The sequence below is a fragment of the Limanda limanda genome, chromosome 7 (genome assembly GCF_963576545.1).
Source record: "Limanda limanda chromosome 7, fLimLim1.1, whole genome shotgun sequence".
Classification (NCBI taxonomy): Eukaryota; Metazoa; Chordata; class Actinopteri; order Pleuronectiformes; family Pleuronectidae; genus Limanda; species Limanda limanda.
This window is the reverse complement of record NC_083642.1, coordinates 4076188-4091656: the sequence shown is the minus strand read 5'-3', so window position 1 is coordinate 4091656 and position 15469 is coordinate 4076188. Positions and strand designations below refer to the sequence as shown.

At 49.0% G+C, this 15469-nt stretch overlaps 1 protein-coding gene across 1 annotated transcript in view; it reads right to left on the bottom strand.

Moving 5' to 3' along the window:
• The window catches only part of plxnb3 (plexin B3), a 29702-nt gene that overhangs the window by 2858 nt on the left and 11375 nt on the right, over positions 1 to 15469 (bottom strand). Inside the window, exons 2-38 of the mRNA XM_061075243.1 lie at positions 13881 to 14312; positions 12948 to 13671; positions 11698 to 11877; positions 10220 to 10348; positions 10037 to 10137; positions 9791 to 9923; positions 9490 to 9649; positions 8702 to 8810; positions 8502 to 8610; positions 8100 to 8216; positions 7848 to 7961; positions 7381 to 7471; positions 7108 to 7277; positions 6865 to 7016; positions 6667 to 6772; positions 6291 to 6427; positions 5822 to 5998; positions 5574 to 5739; positions 5349 to 5480; positions 5105 to 5209; positions 4842 to 5003; positions 4601 to 4752; positions 4315 to 4415; positions 3866 to 4083; positions 3573 to 3751; positions 3157 to 3223; positions 2909 to 3055; positions 2615 to 2695; positions 2445 to 2523; positions 2119 to 2222; positions 1923 to 2004; positions 1212 to 1378; positions 955 to 1115; positions 731 to 878; positions 543 to 607; positions 198 to 273; positions 22 to 96 (exon numbers count right to left, since the gene is read on the bottom strand). Of these exons, the coding sequence (XP_060931226.1) occupies positions 22 to 96; positions 198 to 273; positions 543 to 607; positions 731 to 878; positions 955 to 1115; positions 1212 to 1378; positions 1923 to 2004; positions 2119 to 2222; positions 2445 to 2523; positions 2615 to 2695; positions 2909 to 3055; positions 3157 to 3223; positions 3573 to 3751; positions 3866 to 4083; positions 4315 to 4415; positions 4601 to 4752; positions 4842 to 5003; positions 5105 to 5209; positions 5349 to 5480; positions 5574 to 5739; positions 5822 to 5998; positions 6291 to 6427; positions 6667 to 6772; positions 6865 to 7016; positions 7108 to 7277; positions 7381 to 7471; positions 7848 to 7961; positions 8100 to 8216; positions 8502 to 8610; positions 8702 to 8810; positions 9490 to 9649; positions 9791 to 9923; positions 10037 to 10137; positions 10220 to 10348; positions 11698 to 11877; positions 12948 to 13671; positions 13881 to 14296 (5592 nt within the window). The 5' untranslated portion in view covers positions 14297 to 14312. The remainder of the gene's footprint in view (positions 1 to 21; positions 97 to 197; positions 274 to 542; positions 608 to 730; positions 879 to 954; positions 1116 to 1211; positions 1379 to 1922; positions 2005 to 2118; positions 2223 to 2444; positions 2524 to 2614; positions 2696 to 2908; positions 3056 to 3156; positions 3224 to 3572; positions 3752 to 3865; positions 4084 to 4314; positions 4416 to 4600; positions 4753 to 4841; positions 5004 to 5104; positions 5210 to 5348; positions 5481 to 5573; positions 5740 to 5821; positions 5999 to 6290; positions 6428 to 6666; positions 6773 to 6864; positions 7017 to 7107; positions 7278 to 7380; positions 7472 to 7847; positions 7962 to 8099; positions 8217 to 8501; positions 8611 to 8701; positions 8811 to 9489; positions 9650 to 9790; positions 9924 to 10036; positions 10138 to 10219; positions 10349 to 11697; positions 11878 to 12947; positions 13672 to 13880; positions 14313 to 15469) is intronic.

The window sequence follows — 15469 nt, the reverse complement described above, 5'->3', positions numbered from 1 at the left end:
GTTCATGTGTGTGTGTGTTACCTGGTCATAGTATTTGTTGATGTACTTGTAGAGTTCATGAAGAGCCACAACACTGTTCATTTCTGAAGCAAAACTCTGAAACAAACACAGTGAGAGTTCATGTGATGATGTGAACATGTCAACGTGTTCATGTGAATCATATCCTGCAGTAAACATGATGTGTTGTGTTCACTGACCCCTGAAAGTTCAGTCAGAGTAGAATTCATCTCCTGATAACATCCCGACGCAGCACTGTGGATATCACTGTAATACCTGTACAACACACACACATTAGCACAGCATCCTTATTTACAATGTTTGTGTTGGTGTATGTGTGTTTCTATGGTAACTGTACAGCAGTGAGTGTGTTTCTATTGTACATGTATCACAGTGAGTGTGTTTCTCTGGTAGCTGTGCAGTAGAGAGTGTGCTTCTCTGGTAGCTGTACAGTAGAGAGTGTGTGTCTCTGGTAGCTGTGCAGTAGAGAGTGTGTGTATCTGGTAGCTGTGCAGTAGAGAGTGTGTTTCTCTGGTGAATCTCACCTCTCCACCAGCTGCTTGTATCGGGGGATCTCTCTGGCATACAGCAGCTTGTTGACAGGAGAATCCTGATTGGACAAAAAAGCGATGAGGTCACACGACCACGAACAAAACACAGGTATGGGAACACTATGCTGATGCTACAGAGACAGGCAAAGAGACAGACAGAGGGAGAGACAGACAGGTCTTACCCGTCCCACTTTGTGCTCGGAGGTGGTGCAGGAGTCGATGAAGGTCTGAGCGATGACAGACAGAATGGCGTCGATGCTGTCGCTCACCTGAACATCCAAAACAAACTGAGGGTTCTTCAGGATGTTCACCCAGAACCTGAGAGGGAGACTGGAGACAGAGAGACAGACAGGTCAGATACACAGGTCAAAGAGACAGGTGAGTCAGGTTACCAGGTGAGTCTCACCTGTTTGTCTTCCAGATGTGGACGGTCTCTGGGTCGTCGATACCATGTTTCTCTGCCATGTCGTCCAGGAAGTCAAAGAAAAATCTGACTGCGATCGGAGGAGGACGTTTTGTACTGAGAATCGCTACAAAGACATCGTCCACAAACTTCTGCAGTGTCCCCTACAGCGAGCCAGGGAGAGAGTTCATGTGTAAACGCATGTTACCTTCATGAACAGCAGTGCTCAGGTAAATCTCAGGTGTGTTCGTGTGTGTTACCTTCATGGACAGCAGTCTGGTCAGGTAAATCTCAGGTATGGCTTTAGCGCGCTCTCTCTCCCTCATGCTGCTCTTTCTGTGTTTTGGGATTTCCGGATCTTCGCTGCTCTTCACCAGGTGCCACAGACGCAGACCCTCCTCCTCCTCACCCTCGAGCATCGGAGTTTCTATGGCAACACACAGAGATGTCAGTCACACTGATGACAGGTGTTGGTTCTAAGTGGTTCTCTTAAGATTTTTAGATTGATTTGTGGTACTCAATAGATTAAAAACATTCTTACGGTCCCTCAGGATCCCGACATTGTCTGGTCTGTGTTCTGGGCCCTTAATGTGCTAGATGGTTTTATATATGGTTTTCTTTGTGTTGGTTAAGGATGTCCTATGTTTTGTTTCTTTATTTTAAAAGTTCTAGGTGATCCTCTCTGTTTCAGTTGCTGGTGTTACATTTGCTAGATGGTTCATTTGTGTTGGTTCTAGGTTTTGCGTTGTGTTGATGTTGTAAATGTTCTAGATGGTCTCCATATTCATTCTGTGTTTTTGATTAAATATTTCTCCTTATATTCCAAACAGGTCCATTCTTGTGTTTGTTTGCACAGCTTCTGGGTGCTAGATGTTCTACATGGTTAACTCTCTTGTGGTTCTCAGCTCCAGATGTTCTATATTGGCTTTGGGTTCTGTATGCTCCACACTGTGGATGGGTTAGGTTCTTACTCTCTCCAGTCTGGAACACCTGGTTGATTCCAACTGAACTCTGAGAACGAGGAATCAGAGCAACTGTCGCTCCGTCTGGAACCTGAGGAACATGGAGGTGAAGAAGAGCTCAGAGAACAAGAAAAAGTGGAAGAAAAGAACATGAACAGAGTGGTGGTGGATGTAAAGACAAGTTGTGATTGTCTTTTTGTTTTACCTTGTAGTGCTGCAGCGTGTTGATTCGTTTCCAGCGACCTTGAACCACCGCTGTGACATCATCATCTGACAGGGTCAGGTGACCCGCCTGACCTGAACGCCACTCTGTCATTGAACACAGAGACATGGGTCAGTATGAGCTGTCAATCAGACAGGAGAGACAGATGAGACAGGTGAGACAGGTGAGACAGATGAGACAGATGAGACAGATAAGACAGGTGAGACAAGTGAGACAGATGAGACAGGTGAGACAGGAGAGACAGGAGAGACAGGTGAGACAGGAGAGACAGGTGAGACAGGTGAGACAGGTGAGACAGGTGAGCGTACCCAAGTCCAAACTGTCGGCTGCTGGTCTCTGAGAAAACGGAGCTCCTCTGTACACCTGATCCAGGATCTTATCCTTCACCTGCAGGCAGACAGGCAAACAGATAGACAGGTGAGAGGGAGAGATGTGACAGCAAGACATGCAGGTGCTAATCAGACAGACAGGTACTTACCTGTGTGATGGTGTCCATGTCGAGAACTTTAACAGGACACGGCTGAACCTCAACCCCATTCTTCACCAAAACCGTCAGAGTCTGACAGACAAGTATCGACAGACAGGTACAGAGAGACAGACAAGTACAGACAGACAGGTAGAGAGACAGACAGGTTAACTCATGTTCTAAATTCATAATCTCCTTGTTTATGTTTGTGAATGAACTGTTTCACCTTGTGTTGTTTATTCTAGGATGTCTACCGCTCCACAGTGTGAATGAATGCTACAGACTGGTGTGTGTTGCCGTGGTTACCATAGCGCAGTAGTCGATGTCCTCTCTCAGCAGGTGACTGTCGTTCAGCGTTCGTTTGGCTTTTCCTGTCACAGCGTCGACCGGACCTTTATCCACCTGGTACTTTATAGCTCTGTAGAGCACGTACAGAGGCTCCCCCGCCACCTCCTGACAGACAGACAAGTAAACAGACAGACAGGTAAGACTGAGAAGAATCACAGACTGGTCACAGCAAAGTCAGACAGGTAAAAAGACAGACAATACTTTACCTTTAGGAAGGAGTAGAGACAGATCGACATCCAGTTGGTCAACATCTTCTCTACAACTGTCTCTGTCCTGAGAGACAGACAGAAAGAGAGACAGAGAGGTGAGCAGGGACTAAGGACCGAATCAAACTGTCCCCCAGGACCTGAATCCTGAGACCACAGCAGAACCTGAACCCTGAGACCACACCAAATCCTGAATCCTGAGACCACAGCAGAACCTAAACCCTGAGACCACATGAGGACTGAAACCTCCATCACACAACCACGCTATGGATGGTGCAGTACACCTTGGGCTCCTCCAAGGGGAACTGGAGTACATTGGTTATTCGTGAGTTTCTGTTACAGAGCAGCGATGAGACTTTAAGAGTCTAAAGAAAGTCCAGGAGTTCTGGAGTTGAAGGTGCGTTTGTTTCACGTACCGGCGCAGCATGAGTTTGGGATTCTTGGCGACGTACTGCAGCACCAGGTCCTGCAGCAGGTTCTTCATGACCTCGGTGAAGTACTCCAGTTTATCATGAAGAGCGATGGTGAGAAGACTTGCGACGTAACCCCGGTCTCTCTGAGAGAAACTCTGCTGAGCCTCCAGAGTGTGGATGAACTGAGGCACAGACAGGAATTGACATCACTCACAGGTTTCAACTAAGACAAAAACAGGAAGTGACATCACTCACACAAATCCAGTTGTCACTAGGCAACCACCTCCATCACTCACCCGGGTGAGGAAGAGTCTGTTGTTGAGCAGGTTGCTCAGCTGCTGGAGACCCTGTTCAACAGTCTGTCTCCTGGAGTCCGGCAGGTCCAGCTGGCGACTCAACAGCGCCGTCTGTTGGCCGGGGAAGAAAACTCTCTCTGCATACGTCCTGTAGTCCAGCAGCGGGAGTCCTGGTCCTCCAACATCACTGCTCAAGTCCATCATCTCCGTCATCAGGTCTTTATGAAGAGGAGGAAAAGACAGGGTTAGGGATTAAAACAGATTTATGTTATTTATTAATTCTTTGAGATTTTTCCTGACATGATCTCATGTTTATGTCTTGCTGCCCTTAACAGGGTCAACTTAAAGTCTTCATTCTCAACCTTCAAGAAGGAGAAGTTCACGTAACTGACAGAAATCTACAGCTGCTGATTGGCTGTTGAGAGGGACATGACCATGAGTTTTCCTACCTGTGAACTCTTTGCGACACTGATCTCCCACGTTGATCTCCAGAGTTTCCAACTGCAGCAAAACCTTCTTATAATCTCTGAGAGCCTGTTTACTCTTCCTCCTGCAGAAACACAAGTCATCAAACCCAACAATTATTTCACTGTAAGATTTCGGTGAAAGGATCTATTAGGAGATGCAGTGGAATCCAGTGACCACCTCACGTGACTGTAATGACAGGATGTGAGACAGCATGTGTCTCAGAAAGCTGGGAGGTCTACAGGTGGAGGCAGACAGACGGGTTCGTACCTGTACATCAGGATGATGACCAGCACTGACAGGATGATGACAGCTACTCCTGCAGCCAAACCGATCTGAGCAGCCAATGGGACGGGAGACAGCAGAGAGTCACTGTCGTACTGCACCAATCCCAGGTCGACCTGCAGGTTTCCCATGAAGACCTGAGAGAGAGAGAGGGAGAGACATACAGATTTGTATTTATTGTGTGTAACTATAGTGTTGTTTGTGTCCAGGTGTGTCTGTGTGTTACCTTGAGGCTGGGCAGCTCGTTGCTCTGGTCCACGCTCACTGGTTGGATCTCTGGAGGTTCACAGTACAGGTGAGTGTTGTCCAGAGTTTTCACCTCACACTCCTGATCTCCGAGGCGAGCAGTCACTTCCTGTCTGGACATGGCTCTGGTCAGGTCCTGACCCTGAGGGACAGACAGACAGACACGAGGAACTGAAACATTCTGTCTGTTCCTGAACCCCACCAGATGTGTGAGTGATGCATTCTGCTCCTGTTCCAATTTACCTCCACAGCGATCACTCCTCCTGGTTTGAAACGATACGGAGCTTCTGGAGCTTCTCGGTTCAGAGGGAACAGTTGTGGGTTTGGATAATAAGTAAAGCTTTTACCCTGAGAGACAGACAGGTAGGTGAACAGAGAGACATGAAGAGAGACAGACAGGTTACTCATCAAATGAACTCATTGACCTTCAACAAAGCAGCTCTGAGACATAAATATCTCAAGATTCTTCATGGAAACAGAGGGGTACCTTGATACTCTCGTAGTGAACTCTGACGTTGTCCAGCTGGAACCACACGCCTTTTACTTTGACCTCTGGGGTCACTGTGGGGGTGGGACAGGTCATCTGAGAGGACGACAGAACTGAACAGCGCTCTGACACCTGAGAGAAAGACAGGTGGAAAGAGACAGACATGTTGAATTCATGTTTATATATTATCCAACCAAGATCATGGCTGATGGTGCTTTATGTCACCGTTGTCATGGAGCTGTTGAAGACCAGCTGCTGCTTGGCAGAGAGGAGAGCAAGTCGTTTCCTCCGTTTCACCCTCTGGACCTCCAAAGGCTCCACCCACACGGATAGGATTGGCTGCTGCACCACATCCAGGTTCCTGCCTGTTACCATGATGACACGCCCCCCTCTGAGGACAGGAAGTCAGCACCTTATTAAGGCATCAGGTTAATCGATGAATTATTATTTGCTATTGGAGATGAAGTTCTTACGCGTAGAAGCTCTCCGCAGGGTTGGCCTCAGTGATGACGGGATCGTCGAGGTAATGGAAGGTCACATTGGGAACGCTCCGCTCCGCTTTCCCGAAGAAAACTCGAACTGTGACTCCACCAGTACGAGGACTGGAACCAGTCTGACACATCAACTGGGTGTCGTTCACCTCCCCGACACTGAGATGAAGAGAGGACATCAACAAGTCAGTCCCACTGACCCCATGACCCCTAACCCATTGGACCACAGCACAATAACGTAGTCCCATTGTCCCGTAGTCCCAAAGTACTTGAATAGTGTAGATCCCCTAGAAGGGTACTACGGTAGAACCCTTATAACGTAGTACTGTAGTACCTTAGTACTGCAGTACTGTAGTCCAGAAATACGGTAATTCTTAGGTCCCTTAGTACAAATAGTACTTTAATAATGTAGTACCATATTCCCATAGTACCATGGTCCTGTAGAACTCACATGTAGCAGGGCTGTGGACCCAGGAAGGCGCTCAGGTCCGACCTCTGTCCAGTCAGCAGCTGCTGTCCTCTGATCGTCAGTCTGGTTCCTCCAGAGACTGGACCTTTACCAGGAACCAGATCCAGGAGCTGAGGGTCCTGAACACAAGAAGGAGCGGGATCAGAGCCATCGTCCAGTCAATCCATCGATGAGGATCTCTGCTCACTGAACGACGAGGAGGAGGAGGAGGACGAGAAGGGGGACGAGGAGGAGGAGGAGGAGGAGGACGAGGAGGACAAGGAGGACGAGGAGGACGAGGAGGAGGAGGACGAGAAGGGGGACGAGGAGGAGGAGGAGGAGGAGGAGGAGGAGGAGGATGTTGACACATCTCTCTCACCTGATAGGTAAAGATCTGCTTCGATCTTCCAGGCGGGGTGGTTCCCACGGTAACCAGAACACTCCCCTTCCTCTGCTTCCCACTGGGCTGAAGATCACACACAACCCTACAACACACACAAACACACACTGTGATACACATTTTCAAATTCGTGTAGGTGTTTGTGTGTGTGTGTGTGTGTGAGTGTGCGTGTGTCACCTGGTGGAGATCTCGTAACCTTTAGGTTGTGGCAGGCATTGAACACCTGCCACTGTGACTCCGCCCACCACATCCTGATAACTCATCCCCAGATTTGAACCTGTTATCGTCACCAAGACTCCGCCCTCCAGAGGACCAGAGACAGGCACCACCTGGGCAGACAGACAGGTGGGCAGACAGACAATTTGAAAGTTTCCATGGCAACAGATCTCTACCAACAGACATGGTGGTTGTTAGACTCACCTGTGTGATCTGAGGAGGTGGGCAGGTGTCTACAGGTATGCTGCTGCATGATTGGTTGTAAACACAGCTGGGGGTGGGGCTTCCTGGACACCAGACACAACCATACTCCTCAGGTACCGCCCTACACTGCGAGCAATCCGATTGGCCGGCAGAGCAGTCGTACAACTGGACTAAAGAATAGACACAAATTTTAGACGCGCACACAAACACACACGTACACAAACACACAAACACATATGAACACAAACATACAAGGATTCAAGAGGTTCTTACGTTGGAGACCAGGTGAGACATCGATGCGTCTTCCTCCTCTCCGCAGGTAGACAGCTGCAGAATACTGGAGCTGACTGACTGTATACTGAAACTACAGAGAGACAGGTGGACAGGCAGGTGTGAGATACAGGTGTGAGAGACAGGTGTGAGAGACATGTGGGAGAGACAGGTGTGAGAGACAGGTGGGAAAGACGGGTGTGAGAGACAGGTGGGAGAGACAGGTGTGAGAGGCAGGTGGGAGAGACAGGTGAGAGATACAGGTGAGAGAGACAGGTGGGAGAGACAGGTGGGAGAGACAGGTGTTACCTGGTGTGGGCTACAGGTGAAAGTGTGTGTGTGTGTGTGTGTGTGTGTGCTTGTGTGCTTGTGTGCTTGTGTGCGTGTGGATGTGTGTGTTACCTGGTGTGTGCGTGCATGTGTTACCTGGTGTGTGTGTGTGTTACCTGGTGTGTGCGTGCATGTGTTACCTGGTGTGGGCTGCAGGTGAAGGTGTGTGTGTTGTTGTGTGTCCTCTCCACAGCGGCAGTCAGGTTCACCTTGAGATTGTGTATTTCCACAACACAAACATAGGGGGCGTTGTCCTGCAGAGACACAGTGAAGGGTTCAGCTGCTGCTCACACCAGACGCACAACGGCTTGTCTGAAGACCAGACTGAATCCAGAAGGATCCGGTTCTGATCCGGTTCTGACCCGGACAGGTCCAACACACATGGTTCTCACCTTGTAGACATCCAGGTTCCGTCCCTGTAGCACAACACTGCTGCTCAGGCCCAGAGGCACTAAGGCAGAACTCTGCAGGGAGAAGACCAGAGGACACGAGGAGGGACCAGGGGAGTCCTGCAGAGAGACAGACAGGAGAGGGTGAGAGACAGCTACAGAGAAAGACAGGTACAGACACAGACAGTTACAGAGAGACAGACTGGCAGAGAGGGACAGACAGACGGACAGCTACAGACAGTCAGGTAGAGAGGGACAGAATGAAAGGTACAGACAGAGAAGTAATGACAGACAGACATGCAGGTGAAGAAAGACAGACATATATACAGGTACAGACAGACAGATAGGAAGGTACAGACAGTTTGGGAGAGACAGACAGGTAGAGAGACAGACAGACTGTCTCACTCTCTGGGTCAGGATGGTGTGTTGGCTAGGACAGCTCTGGTTGTGAGTGCAGAGTTGATCCAAAGGACACCAGTTACACCCCCACACGCTGGAGACACAGGACAAACACCTGGAGACACATCATCAATATCAACATCTTCATCAACATCTTCATCAACATCTTCATCAACATCTTCATCATCGTCAGTGTGGTTTCTTACTGGGAGCTCTGGTTCAGGCGGCTCACGGCTCCACAGTCGTAGAACGTCATGTTGCCTGTGGTGATGGTCACGTGACCAAACCTCAGTGACACGGGCAGTATCATGTGATCTAGAGGCGGACAGACAGGAAGTCAGCTGACACAGGACGACTCGTATCAAGGGAGTGAAACAACCCGGAGGGATTTCAGCGGACGCCATAATAAGAGCTGTTCAAATTCTCTAAGGGACAAGGGGAGGAGCTTCAACGCTTCCTAACTCGTCTCCTTTAGCAAAGGAAACATCGGACCACTTTTACGTAAGGAAAGGAAAAATGATTGGCGGCAGCAACATTGGGAGCAACACAACATCATCCTGGACACACACACGTAAATATAAATAACAGAACAGCTCGTCACACGATCCAGAATCTGTCCAGTCAACAACAAACACATTGAACTTTACAACATCATCAGAAATTAATACTAAATATAAACACTATCATTAGATCTTAATATAAATATAAAAGTTACTTCAATCCCCTGACATTGGAATGGACACAATCATGTCTTTCTTCTCATATATTCCTCACTTGTTATATCATATTATATTGTTTCAACATTTCAGTCATGTTTGGTTTATTTTCATTTTGTTGTTACATCCTGATGATTAAAACACACACACACACACACACACACACACACACACACACACACACACACACACACACACACACACACACACACACACACACACACACACACACACACACACACACACACACACACACACACACACACAGTCTCACTCACCACTTCCTGCTGGCATGTCGGGGAGGAGCCCCGGTGAAGGTGACTGACAGGTGATGCTGGTTCCCATGACAACGGCGGGCTGTGGTGGGAGGAGCCAGAAGACGCAGGACAGAGACTCCGCCTCAGTGAGGATGGGAAGTTGAATGACTGACATCGTTACCTTGGAGACGGAGAAACACAGCTCTGATCAGACGAGGTCAGGTGACTCGGCTCGTCACGAGTCCGGATGGTTCTGAGGAACGAGAACCGGGTTCAGGTTCCGTCTGCTCCCACTGGTTAGAAAACAACCATCATGAAGTACCTGTGTCTGCTCATCTCTGCTCTGATTGGCTGGCTGAAGCCTGTGAACCGTCACACACTGATTGGCTCGTTCGAAGCTCCAGAGCCAATGATTGGACCGAAGGTGGCGCTGACACTGATGTTTACGACAACATCTGGACACAAGAAGAGAGAGCGACTGATCAGACAGATCGACAGACAGACAGGTACAGACAGACAGGTACAGACAGACAGGTACAGACAGACAGGTAAACAGACAGACACGTACCTTCCTTCCAGGACACACCAGCCACAGTGCGGGTCTCTGACAGTGAGACAGGTCTGACAGTCTGTCTGCTTCTCACATGACGACACGTGAACCTTGGACAGCTGAGAGACAGACAGAAAAACAACACTTGAGTATTTTAACAAAACGAAAAAAAAAGCAACAGACACACAAACTCTGTCTCACCCTCCTGCTGGTCAAAACATAGACGTGCTGCTGGCTCTGGTCCAATAGGAGGTCGGCAGTGACGGGGCTGCCGCTGTCCACCAGCACGCTGTCGTACAGGTCACCTGACCAATCAGAGCGCACGAACACCTGCCACACACACACACACGTGTTGTTAATGATACAAAGTTCACCTCTGACCTTTGATAGTAGTGCTTCAGAAGGGCGGAGCCTAGGTGAAACTTGAAAACATGAAAGTAATCAACACTTGTCCATACGCATCACACCCACCGTCAGTGACATCATCACGGACGTAGTGACATCATCACCTGATATAGAACACGAACATCGATAAATCTGAAGAGTTCACGATAGAGCTGCTCGATAAACGACCACTCTACACAAACTATAAACACACGCATCACAAGTTATTAGGACCTGAACAGTCCTGAAGTTCACTTTGCGTTCATTTAAGGTTTATGAGACAAGTATTTAAACACTTGAAAATGTGACTAACAGAACCGCAGACACACACACACAAACACACACACACTTGATTATTGGCGAGTACCTTAATATTTTTGAGAATGCACCTTGTTGGAGGCTTGTGAAAAACCGCAGTGCTACCAATGTTAAACGTTAGTCTGGAGCGCTGATACAAAAAGTTCATGCTGCTGTAGCAATGACCTGTCAGCAGATGGCGCTGCTTCCGCACAAAACATGAGGCCACAGCCTGAAGTTTCGGAGAACTTGACCTGATCCTGGTTCAGTTGATCAGGTAGATCCAAACTGAACCAGAGAACCAGAGAACCAGAGAACCACAGGTTCGCTGGTCTGACTCTGAGCTGCCACTGGGGGTGATTATATATTAATAGTATGAATCGAAGATCTGTTGTTTAACACAGTGATGCTCCAGGGCAGGATTACCCCCTCGCACACGCACACACACACACACACACACACACACACACACACACACACACACACACACACACACACACACACACACACACACACACACACACACACACACACACACACACACAGTTATCAGTCACCTGTGGGACCAATAACCAATCAACAACAAGGGTCTGTGTATGCTCCCCTGTGACACCCCCCCCCAAGCTAAACGTCTGTTAGTCATCTCTCTTTCATACACACACACAAACGTACATGCACGCGCACACACACACCCACACACACTGTAATTGTGTGTTCTTGTGCAGCTGCTTGTTGTAATCTCGTGAGGGGTTGCATTGGGGGATGAAGTGGGGGGGGGGGGCTACCTTGCTTCAGGGCACTTCAGTGGTGGCAATAAGAGAAGGGGGGGGGGCACAGTTTGATCACATCTATGATTCACATGACGACAAACATGTTGTAAACACTAGGTTCTGTTTTCTAGATCATGTGACACAGCTGCAGCCACGGAACTGATTTCAGTATCATCACTGGAAACCTTATGCTAAACTAATAATAAACATAATTTATCATGTTGTCACCTTGTGCAGTCGCCCTTCTCTGTCTCCCAGGAAGGCGATGGTGTGTCCTGCCTCCGTTGCCGTGGTGACGGCGGTCAGCAGGGTGGTGGAGGTGAAGGTGGGCGTGGCTGGAAGCGGCACAGCACTGGCGATGGGGTTCGGGGTGTGTTCCCCCCCACAGGGGTACTCCGACAGAGAAGCCTTACAGATGAACAGAGAGAGAGAGAGAGAGAGAGAGAGAGAGAGAGAGCGAGAGAGAGAGAGAGAGAGAGAGAGAGAGAGAATGAGAATGAGACCAGCAGTTCCTATCCTGAAGAAGGACGCCCCCCTGGAGCTGAACTACAGTAACTACACTGTGACAGCTCTTACCTGTCTGGAACATCCTGTCCACATACTTTTGGCCATATGAAGGAGTTACATTGTACGACAGGTTAACACAAAAAGACCAGTCACTGCAGTTTAGTCTGTGTGTGTGTGTGTGTGTGTTATATCTGGGTCAGTCTGACCAGCTGTGTGTACTCTGGGTTTGAGTGACAGCTGTCTGACCATAAATCCAGCTGCTGAAGATAACAACTTTAATCCACACACACACACACACACACACACACACACACACACACACACACACACACACACACACACACACACACACACACACACACACACACACACACACACACACACACACACACACACACACACACACACACACACACAGTATTAGGGTCAGCAGTGAGACAGATGTTGACTAATGGCAGCTTCTTTCCAAACGTGTGACATCATCATATTTAATCTGTGATGTCATCAGTTGAAACTATAGATAAATTAATTGTTAATCACCTGTTTACTTGAATAATGATCAAATGGCGAATGGTCTGTTTTTGTGTAGCACTTTCTAATCTTCATGACCATGAATATTTAAATATGGTGTCAAATCACATGATGTTAAAAAACACTGATTATTGATTTAGTGATGTCACATGGTGTGAACTCATCCTTCACCCAGTGCATGCTGGGAACAGAGCCTGAGCTCTTGTGTAGGATAATCAGGTGATTAGTGACGGACATCTTCAAACGACTGGTTTCCTGTCTGACGGACACTTCCCGGTGACGAAGGCGTTTCTCACTGCTCTCGCTACACAAACAAACTCCACTTCCTGCACTGCAGCTAGACTCAAACAGGCTACTGCGTTCCATTCTCTGTCTGACCAGCAGGGGTCCTCACTGATCCGACGGAGAGAGAAAAGGTGGAAGCTGAAGTGTGTGTTTACCTTCGGCAGTTTGAGACACTTCGATGACACAGCGTACTCGATGTAGGCTTCCTCCTGTCCACTGCTCCCTCGTCCCTCCTCAGTGTAACACACTTCCTGTGCTTGCCGCAGCATGGCGTCCAGCTCGGCCATCCCGTACACACACAGCGCTGAGCGTCCTGTCGCCACAGGTGTGGACGCCTGCCCAGCGGCCATGATGACAAACAGCGCGGCTTCACCCGAGTGGTTTCCTAACCACGCTGCCTGAGCCAGGTTGTAGCCACCGTGGCACTGAAGAGGAACCTCCACGTACGAGTAGAAGCTGCGATCGGAGGCGCAGAGCCGGGAGGCGTACGTCCGGTACTCCTTCCTGTGCCACATGTCCCGCCTTGAGAACAGGAAGTAGACATGGTCACCATGGGCGACAGCCTTAACAAAGTGGTTGTTGTACTCCGAGTAACTTCCAACAACAAGTTTTCCCAGCTCCTCCTCCTGCGAGAACGCCCGTCGAGGCGGGACCACTGGAGACAGACGCCGCGTCGTGATTGGTGGAATGTCACCAGGACCTTTACTGGTGTAGCCTCGACCGACCAACATCAGACTCAGCTGTCCGCTGACTTCCTGTTTGTTTTCTACGGTTATTACCACGGCAACGGTGGAGACCCGAGGGTCGTTGGCCGCGACGTACTGAGTGTCGACCGGGTTGGACGTCCGATAGATGATCTGAGAGATGTTGTGTAAACTCCTGAGGACAGAAAGGAGACGTGAGTAAGGAGATGATGATAACATCTTCATCATCAAAAGCTTTATACAGTTACAACACAGTAATACAACCAGTAGGCTAGTCTGTCAGTCTCAGGTGTGGGCGTCGGCTATGTATCGGCAGAGCGTTGGGACGACAGCATCTCATTGTTTGAAACTCAGTAACCTGATGATATCCTGACGATCCGTTACCTTTTGTCACAGATGCCCTGATAGAGAGAACCACAGACGATCAGACTCCCTGGCTCCGCCCCCTGTCCCTCCTCCATCAGCAGCAGTTTGTTGTGGTTGTGAGTGGGCGTGGCCGAGGGGCATTCCTGTGGATTGATCGGGGGGAGGCAGTCGGGGGAGTCCAGGTGAGGGCCGGTTCGAACATGTGACATCACCTCCAGGTCGGACGTCAGCTGGTACAGGTGATCGACTCCGCCCACGTACAGACGCCCGGCCCCCGAGTCCAGCAGCAGGTGAGAGAGGGGGGGGCCATCCAGCTTCACCGCTAGTATCGAGGGTTCAGAGGTCACGATGACATCAGCAGAGCAGGTTGTAGGGGTGGGGAGAAAGAGGAAGAGGAGGAAGAGGAGGGATGGAGGGATGGAGGAGGCCAACATGGCAGCTCCTCAATATCTGAGAGGGAGAGAGAGAGAGTGAGAGAGAGAGAGAGAGAGAGAGAGAGAGAGAGAGTTTTAAAACAGTCACAAACATGATCTGGTTGAGTATCGGCACAAAGTCGGCTGACGACTGTACACGGGGGGGGACGGGACCCCTGGTGGCTCCGTGATGCCTGAGGTCAAACCTACAGAATCGTTCCCGCTGATCAGACGTTCTATGATGATTAAAATCCCGTTTCCATGGAGACGCTGATCTGATCTGAACCTGACGATCAGATGATCAGAACCGTGAACGTGTAAAGATGCTCGGAGTCGTTTCTCTCTCATGTTATTAATAAAATATTTTGCTGCTTCACACTTTTCATCTCACGGTCAAACTGTAGTTGCCTGTAGTAATGTCGCCATGGCAACACACCCGTATCCACGGCAACGCAGTGAAAGGACTCAAACCTCCAGTGGGTTGTTTGGTTTTTTATGATGGTGGAAATATTCTCTTCCTTCTCTCCTGAGGATGAACCTTCATGATGTGATGAACGGCAGGGTTTAGTTCTGGGTCCGATGTTTCTCATCATGAATGTTTAAACCAGAGAGATGTTATTGATCACTTCCTGATCACTTCCTGTTCCTGATCAGTCAGGTCCGATGGCGAGCATCAGAATCTGAACCACGTGTCTGATTTCAATAGTTCACGTCTCAGGTTTATCATGTGACTGTTCCTGACTCTGATTGGTGGATTTTGTTCCGTTTTTAAAATTGTGTGCAGGTTTTTTTTCTGGAACAACCCCCTGGAAGAACCCCCCTTCCCTCCTTAAACACAGAAATATAACTTTATTATTCTATCACTCATTCACGGGTGCATGAGTGATCTGTGGCTGCAGTGATCTCTCCAGCCTGTAGGTGGCACTCTCTCTGTCAGTTTTATGATTCAGTCCATGAAGAGATATTTCTCTATAGCGTACGTTCCTCTTATACAAAACACTATTCATCTCTCTCTCTCTCTCTCTCTCTCCTCTCTGGACATGCTCGCTCGACCCTCCCTCCCTCCTGCTGTGTGTTAGTTCAGACTGAAACTCTGTTTAACTCGCCCCAGTGCATTCTGGGAAACACCCAGAGAGGCCTCAGGACACGGACACACACACACACACACACACACACACACACACACACACACAC